Source organism: Anastrepha ludens, chromosome X (assembly GCF_028408465.1).
Source record: "Anastrepha ludens isolate Willacy chromosome X, idAnaLude1.1, whole genome shotgun sequence".
NCBI lineage: Eukaryota > Metazoa > Arthropoda > Insecta > Diptera > Tephritidae > Anastrepha > Anastrepha ludens.
In genome coordinates, this window is record NC_071503.1 from 50,468,332 (window position 1) to 50,489,808 (window position 21,477).

The 21,477-nt window shown below is 37.4% G+C and overlaps 1 protein-coding gene across 1 annotated transcript; it reads left to right on the forward strand.

Moving 5' to 3' along the window:
* Window positions 1–18,440: 18,440 nt before the first annotated feature.
* LOC128870052 (uncharacterized) lies at window positions 18,441–19,490 on the forward strand. Its single transcript, XM_054112649.1, has one exon. The coding sequence runs from the start codon at window positions 18,441–18,443 to the stop codon at window positions 19,488–19,490; it is 1,050 nt and encodes a 349-aa protein (XP_053968624.1).
* Window positions 19,491–21,477: the final 1,987 nt, after the last annotated feature.

Below are 21,477 nucleotides of genomic sequence, written 5' to 3' on the forward strand. Positions count from 1 at the left end.
AAGAATATATAATGTTTTCCTTAACTTCCTTTGAGTACTTAAGTCCCCTGGACCTGACGGAATATATCCAGCAATGCTTAAAAAAGGAGGAGACAGGCTGATTGAGGCCCTGAAAAGGATCTTCACAGCCTGTCTTGCATTTGGTTATATACCATCCCAATGGCGACGCGTCAGAGTATTATTTATTCCGAAACCAGGAAAAGATGACTATTCCCTAGCAAAGAGTTTTAGACCAATCAGTTTGACATTATTCGTGTTGAAAGGTCTAGAACGAGTGGGGGTATTGCCGAAAAGTCCACTTAGTAGAAACCAACTCGCTTACCAGAGTGGAAAGTCATGTGAATCAGCCTTACACGATCTTGTTAGCAAGATTGTAGCCAGGCTGGAAGCTGACGAATACACAATGGGCGTGTCCGTGGACATTGAGGGGGCTTTTGATAATGCCACTTTCGGCTCGGTATATTCTTCTGCCGAACGACACGGAGTTAAACAAGCCACAGTAAAATAGATCAATTCCATGCTCTCTGAGAGGCTGTTAACCGCTGGTGGGAGCGGTGACGAGCAAATTACAGTCAGGGCCAGGCAAGTATGTCCCCAAGGGTTCTCCGCTGCTGTGGTGCTTCGTCATAGACTCTCGACTAGCGGAGATGCAGGAACTCGGTTTTAATGTCCAAGCATATCCGGACATTGTCTGACAAAATCGATGACTGGTGCATTAGACAAGGTCCTTCTGTTAATCCGAACAAAACAACCATAGTCATGTTTGCGAGAAAATGAAAATTGGATGGACTCAGTCTTCCAACACTGAAAGGTGTGACACTTGGTCTTTCCAATGAAGTTCAATATCTAGGAGTAATCTTGGATAAGAAGCTGACTAGGGAGAGGAGACACACGTTTCACTGAAGGTGAATCGCGCATTGAGGTTTTTTCAGCAATGCCGTAGAGCCTTTGGTAAAACCTGGGGTCTGAAACCTGCTGCGGTCCTATGGATAAACACAGCACTTGTCAGGCCAATCATCACTTACGCTTCTGTGGTCTGGTGGCGACGGAGCATGGTTAAGTCCACAATCCGGGAACTATACAGGCTGCAAGGAAGTGTATATTCATGCATCCCGGGTGCCATGAGTACAACCTCTGGTGATGCCCTAAGTGCTATGCTTGATTGGCTCCCCCTGTATCTTAAGATACAACAGGAAGCAATGTGTAGACTCCATAAATATGGTTTCTGGCACGAAGACGGAACTTCGGGACACAGAGGAATCTTTAAGTTGTTCTTTGAGCAGTATCCACTGTTTTTGGCACCTGAAGACGACCTGATACCCACAGTTTCATTTGGAAGGAAATTTGATGTCAGATTTCCATTGCGTGATGAATAGTGCAATCCAGAATGCATGCAGGGAGGTTTGACGGATATTTTCTTTACCGATGGGTCCAAGAATGAAATAGGGTCTGGAGCCGGATGGTACTTAAACGATAGTAATAAGTATCCCCATGCTATGGGGGAAATGGAAACTGTTTTCCAAACAGAAGTTTTTGCCATTCTGAAAGTAGCCGAATGGATAATCGAGAGGAGATGGAGCGAGAAACAGATTGGGGTTTTCAGTGACTGTCAGGCTGCATTGAAGACCCTAGAGAACGCGAAGTAAACCTCAAAGATTGTTCAAGAATGTAAGAAGAAGCTCAATTCTGTCGCAAGACAAATCAGGCTTGTACTTATATGGGTTCCGGGACACTCCGGTGTTCAAGGAAATAAAATCGCCGACGCGTTGGCCAAGCGTGGATCAGCGGTGCCCCCTCAGGGGCCAGAGCCAATAATCGGAATCAATTGGATCAGCGATTATGTAGGGAATCTACATAAAGAACGATGGTCCGGTCTAGAACTAGTGTTTTGTGACAAGTCCGGACAGAAAACTGTCACACTTTCTACTAAAACTTAGAAGGAAAGACATTCGGTTGATGGTCGGAGGAGGCGCATAGCGCTGAGCACTTTCTCTGTGAGTCTCCTGCCTTTGCTAGAGCACGGCTACGAGTTTTGGGTTCCGATGCCATGGGAATGAGTAATATTTGTTCTCTAAAACTGGAGGATATTTACAGATTTGCCAAAAAATCTGGAAAATTCTCACAGGACTAACTATCTTTGTCTCTATTCTTTCCTATCTCTTTCACTGATACTTTTCTCCTTCCCGCCTTGACTATCAACCATCTTTCCAGAGCTTTACATGCAATGGGTTTTTTAGCCTGAGTGTTTTAGGAGCCACCAAATCTCCTGGTGCTCTTTGGCTCGACCTTTTCAAATTTCAATTTTACAACAAATATTATGGAACAACCATTGTATTCGCCGGATTTAGCCCTCTGTGATTTTTTCCTTTCCGCAAATCTTAAATTGCCACTCCGTGGACGCCGCTTTGAGTCGAAAGAAGCCATTAAGGAGAATTCGCTGAAAGAGCTGAAGAAGATCTCCTCAAACACGTTTAAAAGGTGCTTTGATGACTGGACTAATCGTTGGCATATGTGAATTGCTTCGAATGGAGCCCTTTTTGAAGGCGACAAAATATATTTTGATGATTAAACAACTATTTTGCGTTTTATTGAACAATTCCCAGTACTGTTTTGACAAAAAGTATGCCATGCTTATATGGACGGATATATAGATATAATTTAGAACAACACATAGAAGATCTAGAGATAGTAATAGAAATATTGAGAAAAGTTAATATGAAAATCTCTCTTGAAAAATCAAAATTTTTCAGAACCGAAACAGAATTTCTGGACTACATTAAAGCCCGAAATACAATCAAAACAGAGCCCCATAAAATTGAATTACTGTTTAATTATGCGCGACCTAAAAATTTAAGGGAATTAAGAGGTGTTTTGGGAATCACAAATTCATTAAAGATTATGAGGCGGTTGCAAAGCCTTTGACGAGCAACACTTTAAGGGTAAATTAGATGAATAAGTTACAAATAACAATAAGGAGCTTACAACAAATTCAGAAATTTTAAAAACAATAGCAGAACTAAATAGTACAATATAAAATATTAAAGGAGACACACTAGCTAAAACAATAACAAAGAAAAGAAATCAGTTCATTATGCATGAGCTGCAGAACATGATAAATACGATTACATTCTAGAAAATAGGAATTCTAAATCCGACTATTTTACATTTTGATGAATTAGAACATATCACCCACTACCAGCACGGTACGATGGCGACTCCAGACGTAATGGAAATTTTAGTATTTAAACTTTTCCAAAAAAAATGATATAATTGAGTTCGAAAATTAAATTCATTTGGACATATTATGAAACTAGAGCTGTAGTCAACGCATGTGGAAAAAGTTACCGATCGCCATTCACTTGGAACTGGCCAGGATTTGATTTACATTTGGTTCAAGCAGCTCACAACCTCCGGAATTACTCTAAGTATCCTCTGGGTAGCAAACGTGAGAAGGCGAGACATCCCAGGATAGCTGGTTGTGCGCTGGTTTTGGGAATAGCAACTTAAAAATCCTCCCCAATGAAAAGATGCACAAAGCCTCGGAAGAGAACTTCCTATACTGATGACGATCCCTGCAAACGAACTAATTACTACGATTTGAGGCCATGCACCTGGAATGTCCGGTCCCTTAATGGGGAAGGTGCTACTGCCCCAAAACATTCGCCGCTCGACTCTCAATCTTGCCCTCGAAGAGTACTACCCAACAATCTGGATGGTACGAGCAATGGAAAAACATTTCGGACAGGTTACTCAGATATTGAAACATGACTCCGAGGAGCTGGTAATATGCTTGCAATAGCTTCCATGCAAAATATGGTCGAATGAAATGGAAATGGATATGGATCGCATGCCAACCGAATGGAATTTAAGTGTGCTCTGCCCAATCCATAAGAAGAGTCATACTGCAATCTGTGCCACGGGATTAGTCTTCTAAATATCGCCTAAAAGCTTCTAGCGAGCGCATTGGACCTTATCAGTGTGGCTTTACACTTGGAATATCCGCCATCGACCAGATATTCGCAATACGCCGAGTCTTGGAAAAGACCCATGAAAGGAGAATCGACACACACCATCTTTTCGTCGACTTCAAAGCTACATTCGGCAGGACGAAAAGAAGTTGCCTGTATACCGCGATGTCTGAATTTGGTATCCTCGCTATTTCTAATCCGACTATGCAAGATGACGTTACTCAATATTAGCAACGCCGACAGAATTGGGAAGGACCTCTCCACGCGGTTTAATACCAAACGAGGTTTCAGAAACGGTACTTACTGTCGTGAGACATCTTTAACCTGATGCTGCAAATATCGTATTAGCCACAGATTAAGCTCTGTCACAATTTTTTATAAGAGCGTGGAATAGTTGGCTTATATTGATATCATCGATGTTAATAACTGAACTGTTAGTTCTGTTTTTTTTTCAAACTGAACAAAAAACAAAGCCAATTGATCTGGTGGTGAAACAGCCTGTGCACCCGCGTATCGGCACCCATGTCACTGTGATGTCGAGGTTGTAAAAGATTTCGTTTATTTAGGAACCAGCATTAACATCCATAACAATGTCAGCCTGGAAATCGAACATACATTCTCTCTTGCCAACAAGTGCTACTTTGACTAAGTAGACAAATGGGTAGTTAAACATCTCTCTCGATGAACAAAACTAATACTCTACAAGGCTGTCATCATACCCGTCCTAACGTATATCGCAGAAGCGTAGACGATGACAACATCCGATGAAGCGACGCTTGGAGTGTGTGAGATTCTGGATTTTTGGATTACATGCTTTTTGGACCTCTGCACGTTGGCAACGGCGAATATCACAGGCGATGGAACGATAAACTGTATGAGCCTTGTGACGACATAGACATAGCGCAGCGAATAAAGACCCAGCGGCTACGCTGCCTGGGCCATGTCGTCCGAATGGATGCAAACGCTCCGGCTTTGAAAGTATTCGATGCGGTACCAGCTGGTGGTAGCAAAGGAATAGGAAGATCTCCTCTGTGTTGGAAAGATCAGGTGGAGAAGGACTTGGCTTCACTTGGTTGGTCCAACTGGCACCGATTAACACGAGTAAGAAATGACTGGTGCACTTTGTTAAACTCGGCTAAAATCGTTTAAGCGGTTATCTTCAAGAAGAAGAAGAGCTGTAACTTAAATAGATGGTAAACTGATTATTGATAAGCAATAATAAACTTCTCACAAAAATTAAGGGAATTACTGTTCCTTAATTTCTTAGTGATTTTTGAAAAGCTATACCTCGGTGAAAAATGTTCGCACGGAGTCTCGAAAAAAAGGAATTTGAAACTTTAAGCTTCCCGTTTTAAGATATTTGAGCAACCGATTTTTGTATTTAACGGTTATTTTGTAATCGTCAGTTAAAGGGCGGCACAAAAGTTTTCGAAATAGCTTGGTTTTATTTTTGATTGCACGGGCTTGGCAATATTATTATCAGTATTAATCAGTAAAATTTTTTTTAATCATTTCCTCTGTGTAAAAATACATGGACAATGACAATCCGTTGAACGGGACAGAAGTTGCTACTCTGTAGCGCCACCTGGTGGCGAGTGGCATCAATGAGCATATCCTACAAACATTCTCCGTGGAAAAATACATACATACATATATGTACCAACCTTTATAATAATTGGTCCAGTAGTTTTTGAGTTCATCGAGGACATACAGACAAACATTAATTTTTATATAGGTATAAAGATATTAGTTATCCGACAACTTCATAGTCATAGTCAACATCAAGTCTATAAGCTAAGTAAAGAAATTGAAATAAAAAGACAAAAGTAGTTTGTAAACCTTTAAGCTTAAATAAAACTTGCTAATTTGACATATTAATTATATCCTTTTTACTAACCGTTCAGAAAGAAATTATTTGCTTGATAATACCATTTTATTTCGTCTTTTCTTTTTCATATATATTACATAGTATGTAATAAATTATGGGTTTAATGACATTGTATGACATAATAACGAATTTCACAGCTGATATAAAAAACAAAATCTATTTAATTTTTAGTCTTTAATTTATATGAATAACATTTGTCAGGAATTTCTATAGCGTCCTTTTATTCACTAGCTTTCGGCAGCTTTTTAATTTGGAGTTTTGAAATCCTCCTTCCTAGGTAAAAATACTATCTAAATGAATGCAGAGGAAAGTATTCCCTTGCTTACTTGCATTTACATGCACATCACCACAACGCAGACCCACAAATGTTGGTTATATATAATCTGTGTCTGCAAGATATTAATAAAATTCAAAATGTACTTTTATACCTACATATGTCTCCGCAAATTTCGTTTTACCGCTCTCCATTTTCATTTAATAACAAAATTGAACTCTTTGTTATTATGAATGCTGTAACTTTTTGCTCAGGAGTAAATAATAGTCCTAGTTGTTAATTATTTTTGCTATTAATAACACAAATGCACTCAAAAATTTTGTTTGCGTTTATTTACTATTCACAATCCAATTCGCCTTGCAAATAATTATTTTGACACTTGTGCCAAAAAAGCAAAAACAAAATATATGTTACTTTTTGCTTTTGTACAACTGCTATCACCTTGTATAGATACGCCTTGTTACCCTGTATTACAACTTAACTACATAACTGTTCTTTTCCTAATGTCCTCTTCAAGAATTGTTATTGTATATTTTCATTGAACAACTGCATAACTGTTGCTTCCAAATGTTCTCTTCAAGTACAGCTATTGCATATTGTCATTTAACACATTCCGTTCATTCAGTTAAACTTGCTTAAACAAGACGGTCGTGTGTTTTATTCCTTGGAAACTTTATTTCGCTAATATTGATTGTGGATCCAGTGTTAGGTGCCATCATAAAATACACGTGGTCTCGAAATTAGAAGTTATATCGCTGATTAAAAGTTTTTATCGTTGGTCGAATTTATTTTCACATATAGAAAAATTGAATGGTGAAAACTATGCAGTTTTGTCTATCCAAATGATGGCATTGCATTATTGGCACGCAGTTGAGACAGTATGTTGTAGCAGTACTGCAACCGCAGATAGAGACACGAAAAAAATATCGATACTTATTGGTATCAAGTATATTCGTTATTGATACCGATATTTTATACTTGATACTTTTGTTTCAATATTTGTACTTAACAAGTATCTCTGGAGCGGTATCGAGTAAAAAAATTACGCGGGACTACGTGAACCACGCCACTCAATTTGCGACGCCACTTCATAAACGACAGGAAAAAAGTGAATTATCATTTAAGTAAACTTGATTTAAAGTTAAAGTAAGTGTTAAAGCTATTATTATGTGCACTTTATTGAAATTTGTGTCGTTAGAAGAATAATGCCAAGCCGAAGCAATGTTTCGGGATATTTTACCAAATTATCCAACGGCGAGGTGAGGTGCAAGACTTGCCTTAAATCTATCAAATCATCAGGAAACACCTCAAACATGCATAAGCATATAAAGAGCCACCCCGATGGGATGTATGTATATTGTTGCCTCATGTGCACAAAACAAATTATGTTATGTTTTATATTTTTTTTAGTCCAACAGTAACTGGAAAACAACAAACCACTTTTACAAGAGATCTTGATCTGCTGAGTCCATCAAGACATGAAACTGAGCCGCAACCATCAATAATTTTATCAAAAAATCTGCTTTGGAAAAATTTGTAAAAGCTCATACACCACTTGATGCCGAAAATGACATCTATGCGGAAAAAATATGTGAGTCACCTAAAAAAAAGAGGCAACTGTCCATTACACAATCAATGGAACGCAAATTTTCGTATTCGGATGGCGGAAAAGATCATTCAAAACTCTGCAAGTTGTTGCTTTACTTTATTTGCGCCGACAAAAGACCATTTGATATCGTAAAAAGGGCGTGGATTTAACAAATTGATGAAGAAAGCCTGCCCATCATTTAAAATTCCAAGCGTTGATACGCTAAAAGCTAATTTATGCTCTATTTATCGTTTCTGGTACAATTGCAATCTCGATTCTTAAATCACCGCAATATTTTATCAAATTTCGCTTGCCTTTTTCCCAACAAAATGCAAATTTTCGAGGAAGAGTCCTGCGCTCAACTATTCCAACCATACTGTTCAATTTTGCACGACGATTCCCGTGAAATCTGGGTGAACGAAGTACAACTTTCGCGGAAGCTCATTGCCGGAAAGGAAATAAAAAACTCACTTGAAGCACTCGATATTTGTAATGAAGATGCGTTTCCAAATGTTAACCAGATGTTTCGCGTGATGGCAGTTTTGCCTGTAACAACAGCGACGAGCTCGGAGTACTGTGACAAAAACTCGCAACCGACTTTCACCGAAAAGGCTTGACAAGCTGCTGTTTCTAGGGGATTGTACGGAGGAGGAGTGGGATATTTAAAAATAATGTAAAAAATAGATTTAGCGCAAATAAATAAATACTCGATACCTTGCAACATCGATACTTAAGTTCCGATATTTTAATGAGTACGATGCTTTTCTTCTGATACTACTCATGGGTACATGACCGATACTTCACATTCGATATCGTGTCCCTAACCGCAGAACAGAAAGCGACCGGAAGGAACTTGCGACCATAACGGTCTGTGTCAGGCCATCAGAATTATTGCACATAAAAAATTGCATTTCAGCGAGAGGTGTTTGGATTAAGTTATCTGACAGGTATCGAGCTAGAGGCCCTGAATATGAACGTATTCAAGAAAATGATGCGTTTTCAATTTCAACGGAGCGTAAATTACAGTATGCAAGTTAGCCATTTTTGTTCCATCGCGGAAAGCCTCAAGGAAATTGTCGTATCAATTCCTGACGATATACTTTGTAGTCTGCGATTGAAAGTCGCGATGACTAACCAAAGATCGAAACTTTAAAGATCAAGATTTTTGTAGAAGAAGAATGACAAAAAGGCAAGGTCAATGAAGGTGAACAGGTTGCATAAACGATGGGAAACACAATGGGCATACCAATGCGAATGCATGGGACAGACGTAGTAAAAACTACATTAAGTGTTATGCATGTGGAAAGAGGGGACATGTACGAGCCCAATGCAGAAAAACAGCAAATTCTGAGGTCGTGTTTGGTTCGTATGACAATGGATTAACGGTCAACAACAACAGGTGGATTTTGGACAGCGGAACATCGTCACATATCTGCAAGAACAAAAATATATTCACGTCATACAGAGAGCATATATATACATATCTTGATGTTGTTCAACAAATGGAGTGACCTACAGTTTCAAGCCGACTCCGAACGGCAGATATTTTTATGAGAAGCTTTTTCATAGCAGAAATTCACTCGGAGGTTTGCCATTGCCTGCCGAGGGTGACCGCTTTAGAAAAAATGTGAAAGTTAAATCAGCGAAAGCTGACATTATACTATCGGATGTACTCTTTGTGCCTGAATTGAAATCCAATTTCTTGTTCGTGGGAAAAATTATTAGAAATGGAAATTCCGTGAAATTCACAGAGAATAAAGCTTTCGCTTACACGAAATATGGTGCTTTCATTTTTGTAGGTGATAAAAGCTGTGCTATATTTTTTGCGAATTTTATATATCGAAGAATATGCGTTAATGAATTGTGAGAAGATGACAAACTTTAATTTGTGGCATCGGCGATTTGGCCATTAAAAACGCTTCGAAAAGTGGATCTCTATATTTCATAACTTTTATTGACGACTATACAAGATATATATGTCAACATTTTTGTTTGAAACACAAGTCTGAAGCATGAAATGCATTTAAGAATTAAAAGCTAAAGCCGAAAGAGAGGCCGGATCTTTCATAAAAGTTTTGCGCAGCGACAATGGTGGAAAATACCTGAATTTTATTTATTTTTGAAAAAAAATGGAATAGTCCATCAAACGTCAGTAGCTTACACACCTCAGCAAAATGGAACTGCTGAAAGAGCAAATAGCATGATGGTCGAAATGAGACCTTGTATGCTAAAGGAGTCGAAAGTGGCAAACAATTTGTGGTCTGAAGCTGTAAATATGGATTTATTTACGAAATCGTGCACTCACAAAAGTTCTTCACGGTAAAACGTCATACGAATGCTGGTTTGGTAGAAAATCATTGGTTTCACACTTAAAAACGTTTGGATGCGATACCGTACCACTACAAAAGCAACAAAATCAGTCAAAGTTTATGCCAAAGAGTCGTAAATTAGTTTTCGTTGGATATGCGAATGGAAGCAAAGCATACAGGTTGTATGACAATGAGCGAAGAAGCATAGTAATATCACAAGATGCTTGAGTTTGATGAAGTTTTCAAAAACAAGTTATCTCAGCCTTGTGATAGCGAAACTTTTACTGCACCAGTTGTTGTTACACAAGAAGCGGCAATAGTAAAAGATCAGTCCGAAGTTACTGGAGAGAACAAGGAACATATTAAGAAAACGAAAACCAGAGAACATTAATGTATAGAGAAGTCTCAATGACAGGAACGTAAGGATACATTTTTCACCAAAACTTAACAGTAAGGGACTGAATTATTTAATTTTAGCAGCAGTCGATTGGAATTTATTAGAAGCAAAGAAGGTTAGCTTAAATATATCCTATTTTTATATGTATTTGAATTTTTTCCAAATCATCCTAATTATATTCATATATTAAGTCTGTCTAAGGTGTTCTGTAGAAAACTTTCCTCTCAAAGTCCTTTATGGAGAAACGCTTCATTACCAGGCACTCAGGAAGATGGCATGTGCAAATTCAAATGTGTAAATTCATATATATATGTATGTGACTGTGCGCACTTGGCACAACAAGAATATTACGATTCGCGAAAAAAGCCCAAGGAATCCAGCGTACATTCTTAGGCACAGCATTGTGCCAAAAATTATGAATTATGAAACGTCAACAATATTGCTTCGTAATCTACTTAAACAACATTTTAGGTCTTTACCATGAAGTAGTACATTATTATTCGAAATGTGAATTTTAATGTGCAAGAGAAGAAGTATGTAGTACATTTTAGACAAAAAAAATACATATTGATTGAAAAATATTAGTTTAAAAATTTGCGGCTTTAGTCCCTGTTGTCATGAACAGCGCTGCACAGCTCACAGAAGCTTCAATAGCACTTTGGCTTCATCCGAAGGCTGGAACAAGAAATATTTGTTTCGAAATTCTCTCTAGTATCAAAATGTCCGGGACAGAACTTTTTTATAAGTTACTTGTTGCTGCTTTCTGCTTTCTCATGCGCGTACTTGACGAACAGCAGCTGCGACTGTCCAGCATCAAGAAGATATATTTACAAACATACATACACCTATAGTTTGTAAACAGATACACCTGATACTTAACACAATTTATACACAATTTTAATATATTCGTAAAAAAAATTTTTATTCAATATTTAAGGATTAAAACCCTCTAAATTCATTTCTGGAACTAGAGAACTTAAGGCAATAACGAAATAAGGCACAATTTTATGCAAAAATATTATTCGTACATAGCCATATAAAGAATATTTTATTAAAAAAATTATAGAAAAAAAAGAGTATTCAGTACTTTGTTGGGCCGCCTTTAAATACCTCCTCAATTGAGTTCACGTCCAGTAATTAAGATGGAGTTTTAAGGTGCTTATAGTGGTAAATAAGCCGTTCTTGAACGAGATAAGATGAGTGCCATTGAGAAGGCCATTGTCTTATTGAAACAAGAACCCTTTAGCATCCAATCCGAGTTTAACGGCACTAGCATGCAAATTATTTTTCAAAATGTTTAAGTACAGATGTTTGTCCATTTTATCATTCATAAAAACCGTTTTTCCTACTCCAGATGCAACTATGCACCCCCAAACCACTGTATTTCCTCTTCCATGCTTAACGGTAGGAGTAGGATTTTTTAAGTCCAGTTCTGTATTTTCTTTTCGTCAAACTTTTGGAGGGTCATCTGATCCGAAAACATTAAATTTCGACTTCTCGTTGAATATGACGTTTTCCTTAAAATAATCTGGCTCATTGATATAGCGCTTGGCGAACTCTAATCTCTATTTTTAACACACTTTTATTAGCTCGGGTTGTATGTATGTATGTAACGGAATCTTTGAGCTTAATTTTCACTGGCTTCTAAAAATCTGATCGACTTGGAATTTTGCACACCTATCAAGGACCGATAACAACGCAATAATTTGATAAAAGTTTTCCATTATCCTTATTAGGATTGCCAGGATAAATATTTTCTTTTTTTACCTGTGGGCAAAAAGTAAGGTGAATTTGGTTGTAAAATGAAAAATCTTTATTTATTCTTGTAAATCAATTTCATCCTCTTCAAAATAATCCCCTCTCGATGAAATACACTTATGCCAACGATTTTTCCAATCCCCGAAACATGCCAAATAGTCCAGTATAGACAATTGTGTGGTACCGTTGGCCTGCCTACCAAGCATGTCAACCATGTGTTGCTATGCAGAGGGTGGTTAGTTGGGCCAGACAACAATTGTTGTGTTTTGGTCTGCCTGCCTAACATGCTGTTGCCAAGCCAAGCGCAAGCAGTGATCACTGTTTGTTGTTATGCAGTGGGTTGTTTTGTGAGGACAGGCGAGAGTCTTTCTATTTGCGCTGCCTGCCCAGCATGCTGTTGCTAAGGTAAGCGCAGGTAGTGATCATCATGTATGTTGGTGTTGGGCTGCATATCAAACTCGAGCATTGATGTTGCTATGCTGTTATAATTTGTTGTTATTATAAAAGGCAACAATATCACAATGAATTTTGTTAGGCAGGTGGCGAGCATATTGGGGCTTTTGGCAATGGGGTTTTTGTAGGCAAGTGATCACATCATACTAGTCTGTTGTCAGGCTGCATCGACTGAGCTTAGATGTCAGCACTGGGCTGACAGAAAAAACGGTAGGGTATGTGCAACGAAATGCTGTTGCTATATTAGGTTTCGGTATCATGCCTTAACTTATACAAATTTAAATAAACCAACACACAGTTTTCAATACAATTGCATTATGTACATAAGACTAATTAAAAGTGGAAGTCGAAAAGGATATAACGAGCTTTGGATTCTACAAACTCACTTCAATTCTAATTATTACATTTCAATTGAATTAATTTTCAGACAAATATTTATAAACATTTCAACACGTCATTACTCCATTAAGCAAAAAGGAACTGTTTTCGTCAGTTATTTTTGGCGCGTTTCTTCTGGCAGCCTGCCATTTCGCCTATCAGCTGTTCAAAATCCCATAATGTGTTGCCAAGTTTTGAAACGTCCTCATGAGCGCTCTCTCTCTCAAAATGTAAGAGTTTCACATTTTATTGTCTATGACACATAATACAGCATAGATGACAAGATGTGAACCTCTTTTTCTCGTGAGAGCGCTGAAAAATGTTCATTTTTTATAACATTCGCCAATATTGCCCCACCGGTAGAAACATGAATTGGGTATTTTTTAAACAAAGGTCTGGAATTAATAGTTTCCACACCATTATATGTAAATGAAATTATTTAAAACTGATATACATAAGTAATTTAATAATAATAAAGTTATGAACCCATAAAAACATGACTTATTGCGATTTTTTAATGTAACACAGAAAGTGGGTAACAAAAAAAACAAAATTCGCAAACAACGAACAGAATAAGTTAAAGCAGATTACCTTTAATTTTTGTAAAATATCTCAAACACAAATTCAGTTCCCTTACCTACACTTTTCAACCATAGAATATTTACATATATACAAATTTACACAGATTTAAATAAAATTACATTATGTACATAAGACTAATTAAAAGTAGAAGTCGAAAAGGATATAACGAGCTTTGGATTCTACAAACTCACTTCAATTCAAATTATAACATTTCAATTGAATTAATTTTAAGACAAATAGTTATAAACAATTCAACACGTCATTTCTCCATTAAGCAAAAACGAACTGTTTTCGTCAGTTATTTTTAGCGCGTTTCTTCTGGCGGCCTGCCATTTCGCCTATCAGCTGTTCAAAATCCCATAATGTGTGAGTGCTGCCAAGTTTTGAAACGTCCTCATGGGCGCGCTCTTTCTAAAAATGTAAGAGTTTCACATCTTATTATCTATGCAATACAGATTTCACGTGATATTCGATCTTTTGCGCTTAACGACATAGATAACTAGATGTGAAACTTATTCATTTTGAGAGAGAGCGCGCCCATGAGGACGTTTCCAAACTTGGCAGCACTCACACATTATGGGATTTTGAACAGCTGATAGGCGAAATGGCAGACTGCCAGAAGAAACGCGCCGAAAATAACTGACGAAAACAGTTCGTTTTTGCTTAATGGAGAAATGACGTGTTGAAATGTATATAATTATTTGTCTTAAAATTAATTCAATTGAAACGTAATAATTTAAATTGAAGGGAGTTTTAGAATTTTTCAAAGCCTTTTATATCCTTTTCAACTTCTACTTTAATTAGTCTTATGCACATATGCATATGAATACATTTTACTCATACATACATGTACATTTATTGAAATCTGTATGTTGGTTTATGTCTGTAAATTGGTATATACGTAAATATTCTATGAGTGAAAAGCGTAGGTAAGGGAATTTAATTTGAGTTTGAGATATTTTACGAAGATTAAAAGTAATCTGCTTTAACTTATTCTGTTCGTTGTTTGAGAATTTTTGTTTTTTGTTACCCACTTTCTGTGTTATATTAAAAAATCGCAATAAGTCATGTTTTTAATTATAACTTATGTTTTTCGGGTTCATAACTTTATTATTATTAAATTACTTATGAATATCAGTTTTAAATAATTTCATTTACATATAAATTTTTAAATTTTTTGCTTATTTATGTACATATTTCATACGGACTGTGCTTATTTTTAGTATATGTTGGGGGTTACGAGTGATATAAGGCTATTGGGCAACCGCACACTAAATACTAACCTCAATGGTGGTATGGAAACTAAAAATTCCAGACCTTTGGTTCAAAAATATCCAATTCATGTTTCTACCGGTGTGGCAATATTGGAAAATGTTATAAAAAATGCACATTTTTCAGCGCTCTCACGAGAAAAAGAGTTTCACATCTAGTCATCTATGCTTAACGACTCAACACCTATTTGTGGGAATAAAAATGACGCTTGAAACTACAACACAAAATAAGAGGAGATTGGCGGAAAAAAGAACACTTGAAACTGCAACACAAAGAAAGAGGAGATTAGCGAAAAAGAGACAAAAATTGAAAGAAAAATGTTCAGGATGGACGAATGACGAAATCGTCGAGAGGAAAACCAAAAGGCGACTATATATGAAACAATATAGAGCCTCACAGTCAGAAGAGGACAGAGTTGCCCGATTACAGCAAATGAGGCAACATAGCGCTGAATATCGAGCCGCACAGTCTGAAGAGGACAGAGCGGCTCGACTACAGCACATGCGGCAACATAGCGCTGAATATCGAGCCTCACAGTCAGAAAGAGACAAATTAATTCGTTTGCTGCAAATGCGTCAACGAAACGCAGAGGCGAGGAGATTAAATAGAGCCAGCATAACCGGCTTCATGCAGTCAATTAACACGTTTTGTGACAAGATCTGTGAGATTTGCACGAAACGGTGCTATCCAAATCAGATCTCTAAGTGGATGGTAGACACCAAATCAGCACCATATTTGCCTAGCGAATTAAAACAAACAAATTGCTTGATGGTTTGTAAACGGTGTAGGACTCATTTGAGTTCAAAGAAAAATTTTGCACCGTCCAGATCTTATTGGAACAATTTGGACCCAGGATCCGTTCCAAATGTAATAGCGGAATTATCACACGCCGAACAACGGCTGATTTCACGCATTATTCCATTTGTAAAAATTATCAAGCTAAGTGGCGTATTCGGGAAATATAGTTTTCGTGGCCAAGCGGTATTGTTCGCACAAGATGTTTTTGAGGTTACCGAAAACCTTGCAAACATGTTAGCCAGAGCCGCAAATAATGCTGGAATAGTCGTCATTACTGAGCGTTTAGAGAATATTAACATAACACGACAGTTTTCGATATCTAAACAAAAAGTATACGATGCACTCAATTGGCTAATTTTGAACAATCCACTTTACAAAGATGTTACAGTCGATCAGAACGTCGTAATTGAAGAAAATGATATTATAAGAGTAGAAGAAGCACCTGCCGAGATTGCTGTAGAGACCAATGATGAACCTACTGAGGATGCTAGTGCTTACATGGAAATTAGTGACTCTTCGAGAATTGTACGTGCATCATGGCATCAAAGCAACGATCTCATATTCACATCAGGATTCGCAGGAATTCAATGTTGTGCGATGGCATTAGCTAACATTCTCCGGGCTCGCATTCTTTCACCACAACATTGGTCTACAAACATTCTTAATTTAAATATGATAACAGGTGACCAAATCTATAGCAATATAAGATTTCAAACGGAGAGAAAATTTGCGGCGCATCCTATAGAAAATGATGGCTACCTATTAGTAAGAAACTTCACAGTCATCCAAAATGACTTGGTCCATTCGGCAAAAGATTTCAGATCACTTTTGACGAAGAACCAGGTATATTTGGAAGCTTGAATGACAAATGAAATGAAAGAAATCTTGGAAGTGCTCTTCGCCAAGGTTTGGAGGATATGTTCATTGTATATAACGCAGGCATACTAATAACAGAGGGTTATTCATTTGGAGTAATGCATTATAATAACAAATATTACTTCAGCAACTCACATTCTTGTGGCCAAAAGGGAGCTAAAGCAAAGGGCAATAATGGAAAAGCTTGCGTTATTGAATGTGATAATTTGGACGAATTCGATATGTAAACGCACAACAGGCAGCAAAAATGTACAGTTTACTCTTGATTACATCAATGTTGAAGTCTTGGATATACATGATGATTCTAAAGAGGTAGAAACCCGTGAGAGTAGTGAGATGGTAGCAGCAGTATCCCAAATAATCACTTTTCATCAGAATTTAACTGAACAAACTATTCCGCTGCCGACATCAATGATGGCACCGATTGATGTAATGCCTCCTAATGTCGAAGATGAGATACAGGTCTCACGAAACCTTAATGAAATTACCCGCAAGACTAAAGATAACATCGTCAATGTGGGCCATGAACTTAAAGCAGAAGAATTTGCCTGGTACTTTTTGTTTCCCTATGGGAAGAATGGTTTCGCAGAAGAGAGGCCTGTTAAAATTACAGCATTAGACTACTATCAGTCTAGAATTTTGGGAAGTGACACAAGATTCCAACGTAACGATTATCTTTTTTACGCTTTATCGTTCTTCGAATATTATCGAATCAAAAGCACGATATCAGCATGTGGCACGAAAATTGTAAATCAAGAAAGTGCTGTTGAAGATGTCCACCTTTATCTCACAAATTTGAGAGGTTCTGCAGCCTATTGGAGATCAGCTTTAAATGAACTATTGGCCCAAATTAGATGTATAGGAGCTCCAACCTATTTTGTGACATTTAGCTCAAATGATCTCCACTTGTTAGACCAACGAAAGGCTTTATTAATAGCCGACGGTAGACTTGATGTTGATCCAAGTACAATTGACATTTATGAGACCCAACGTCTTATCGAAAAGTACCCAGTGATTTTGAGTCGACATTTTATGATCAGAGTCAATGCTCTAATGAAATTCATTTAAAATAATGATGCAGTATTTGGAGGAAAAGTAAAAGACTTCTGGTGGCGTATTGAGTTTCAGAATCGTGGTAGTCCTCACCTTCATATGGTAGTTTGGATAGAGAATCATCCAGCATTTGATACAGAAGAAGGAATACTTCTACTTGATCGTAACTGCTGGTGTAAAATTCCAACAGAAGAAGAAGATCCAGAGCTCTTCGAGCTTGTGAAAAAATGTCAAATTCATTGACATACACAAACTTGTATGAAGAATATTACCTCTGTAAGATGTCGATTCAATTTTCCACGTCAAGAATGGCATGAGACACGAATAATATCACATTCTTCAGACGATTTTCTCCGCAATGGGGGCAGAATTTCCTTACTTAAGCGTCGTAAAGAAGATGCTTGGGTAAATAATTACCACCCAGAGTTATTGAGACTGTGGACAGGTAATATCGATATTCAACCGTGCGGATCGAACGAAGCGATAGCATACTATATTGCAAAGTATCTGTCGAAAGCAGAACCAGAGGGTGTCGATGCTGGAATTGCACAGGCAATACAACAAATCCAACGCGAAGAGACTGACCTTTCACGCAAACTCCTCAAGATATGTATGAAGATTCTTCATGAACGACAAGTATCAGCTGCCGAATGTGCATATCGGCTTTGTCATATCCCATTACGAAAGAGTTCGCGACATTGTGTCTTCCTAAACACAAGAAAGCCAGAACAGCGTTACAGAGTATTGCAATTCGATAGAAGCGGACACGCAATTGGTTACTACAGCAATATCTTTGAACGATATGAAAAACGTCCATTACAACATCCTGACTAAGATTTTGCGAACATGAGCCTTACAGAGTTTGCTATGTTGTTTGAACCACACTTTCCGAAAAAGTTAAGCGATACCGAGGAAAGCGTAGACCATGATGCCTATGAGGAACAAACAAACATGCGTCGCCCACTCATTACTCTGTTGGATAAAAGCAAAATGGTTGTGAGAAATGTTCCTGCAGTTGTCAGAGTGCCATATTTTATAGCAGCTTCGGATCCAGAAAACTTTTCCTACAGCTTACTTCTTCAATATATGCCTTATCGTTCGGAAACTGAAATACTTGAAGGCTTCGATAATGCCAAAGAAGCTTTTGTAGCTCGAGAGAGTCGTTTAAGGGAAACAAGTAGACATATGTGCCAACATCGAGAGCGGGACCAACAGCTTGAAAATGCATTCAATCAGATACATGCTTTCGAAATTTTGGAGCAGCCAGAGATTATAAATCCTGTACTTGAAGAGGAAGAGTTACCAGAGAAAGAAATGAGCAATGATCAATTCCAAAGAGGGCCAAATGCGATGAATATTGATCAAAGACAATTAGTTGTTCTTGTCACAGAGAGTATTAAGAAGCAACTCAATGGTGATATGAAACGGGAGAAAATTTTCGTAACTGGTGGAGCAGGCACCGGGAAAACATTCCTCTTTAATCTATTGAAAAACCTTGTCAACCGATGTTATGGAAAACCGGTGGTAAAAGTCGGTGCTCTCACTGGAGTTGCAGCACGGTTAATCGGTGGTACAACGCTACACCGGCAGTTAAATCTACCAGTACAAAAAGATGGAGTAATTGTAAGCATGCCACTTCTTAACGGTAATTATTTGAGAGGAATGCGTCAATTATGGCAAAATATTGAGTTTCTATTCATAGATGAAATTTCTATGATACCCTATGAGATGCTTTGTATGATCGACTCTCGTTTGCGACAACTGAAAATCCCAGACGCTTGTTTTGGTGGCATAAACGTGATACTCTTTGGTGATCTAATGCAGTTACCACCTGTTAGAGGACATCAAGTTTTTCAACAACCAGATCATATGAAGCCAGCTATACATTTGTGGTGACAGTTCGGTCTGGTTGAACTTAAACAAAACATGCGTCAACAAGGAGACACAACATTTATAGATGTACTTAATGCCCTACGAGTTGGAGAAATGACGTCTAGACAAGTTGAAATCCTTCTTGAAAAAGTTTCAACGGATGCGACTAATGAATTTTCGATTGAGAAAGCATTAAGAATTTATCCAACGAATGATCAAGTTGCTAGACACAACGAAAAAGTTCTCCAGAGTTTTGAGAATAAAGGGACAGTTATTTATACAATAAAAGCACAAGACCAACTTATTGATGCCACTCGTAATTTAGATAACAAGGACTTAAATTCTGTGATACCTAATGATATTAATAAAACAGGAGGTCTTCCGAAAGTACTGAAAATATTCGTAGGGGCTAAAGTGATGTTGAGGTCGAACATTGACGTGTCAAAAGGTTTAGTGAATGGCAATATGGGTTTTATCATTGAAATTATCTGGCCAAATTTTCGCAGAGACCAACTATACGCGGAAGACATCCCGTCAGTCCGTATCGACTTCGGTTCTGATGGTGTGCACATGATTAAACCGATATCGATACAGTTCCCAGCGAAATATAGCTATGGAACTGCTGAGAGACGGATGTTGCCCTTAATCCTGAGTTGGGCTTCGACCGTTCACAAGATGCAAGATTTTACAGTTGATCATGCAGTCATTTATCTAGGCTCGCGACTGTTTGCTGCTGGACAGGCCTATGTAGCACTTAGTCGTGTAAGATCTTTAGACGGTATGCGGATCGAAGAACTTGATTGCTCTAAGCTAACTGGAAAAACTCCATGCAACAGTGAGGCTTTAAATGAAATGATTAGTTTACGAAATGATTCGTAAGACATTTCAATACCACATGTCCACCATAAGACGGATTGATAAATCAAACTAAATACATAATAGTGTAAAAAAACTAAAAAAGCACGTTGTTACTGCTAATCAAACTAAAAAATTAGAAAATAAAAAATAGTTAAAAAAAAACTAAAAAACACGCTTTGATTGCTAATCGAACTAAAAAGTAGAAAATAAAAAATAGTTTAAAAAAACTAAAAAACACGCTTTTATTGCTAATCGAACTAAGAAGTAGAAAATAAATTTTAATGACAAAGGGACCTATAATGAAGTAATAGCAAATCGAACGATCAGTCATAGTCAACTACCTCAGAACAGAATTATAACAAAAATTAAGATACAAATATAATAATTCAAATTAGAGTTAAAAGCGTGGGATGCTTGATATAGTAAATATTACAATCATTCTATTGGCAACTACCTATGTACAGTGGGTTATGAAAGTGAAGCAAAATGCATCCCACGCTTTTAACTCTAATTTGAATTATTCTATTTGTATCTTAATTTTTGTTATAATTCTGTTCTGAGGTAGTTGACAATGACTGATCGTTCGATTTGCTATTACTTCATTATAGGTCCCTTTGTCATTAAAATTTATTTTCTACTTTTTAGTTCGATTAGCAATAAAAGCGTGTTTTTTAGTTTTTTTAAACTATTTTTTATTTGTTAAAAAAAATCAACGTTCATGCGGTATTGACGTGTTTTCATCGAGCTCCGTGCTTCTTATGGTAGTTTCTTTATTATCTAATATACTTTGTTTAAAAATAAGTAATCTAAATATATAAACCAATGTTATAGAGACAGTGACTCCTTTATTAAAATATAAAACATAAATTGCATATTTGCTGTAAAATGCCGTGTGTTTCTGGGCAGAGAGTTGATCGCAACATAGTTAATGCCAAAGTTCAATGCGCTAAGTGCGGCGAATTTTTCCATTTGGATTGTATTGGGATTTTGCTATCCGGCTTAGAGTTTTTGCTTAGCTCTAACAGCGAACATTTGTGCAAGGACTGTCAGGCTACTCGTCGGGCGTCTATACGCTCAGCTCCCCTATGCCCTTCCCCAACTGAGGGCATAATGAATAAAATGAAAAGTTGGTGTTTATCTAATACACAAAATC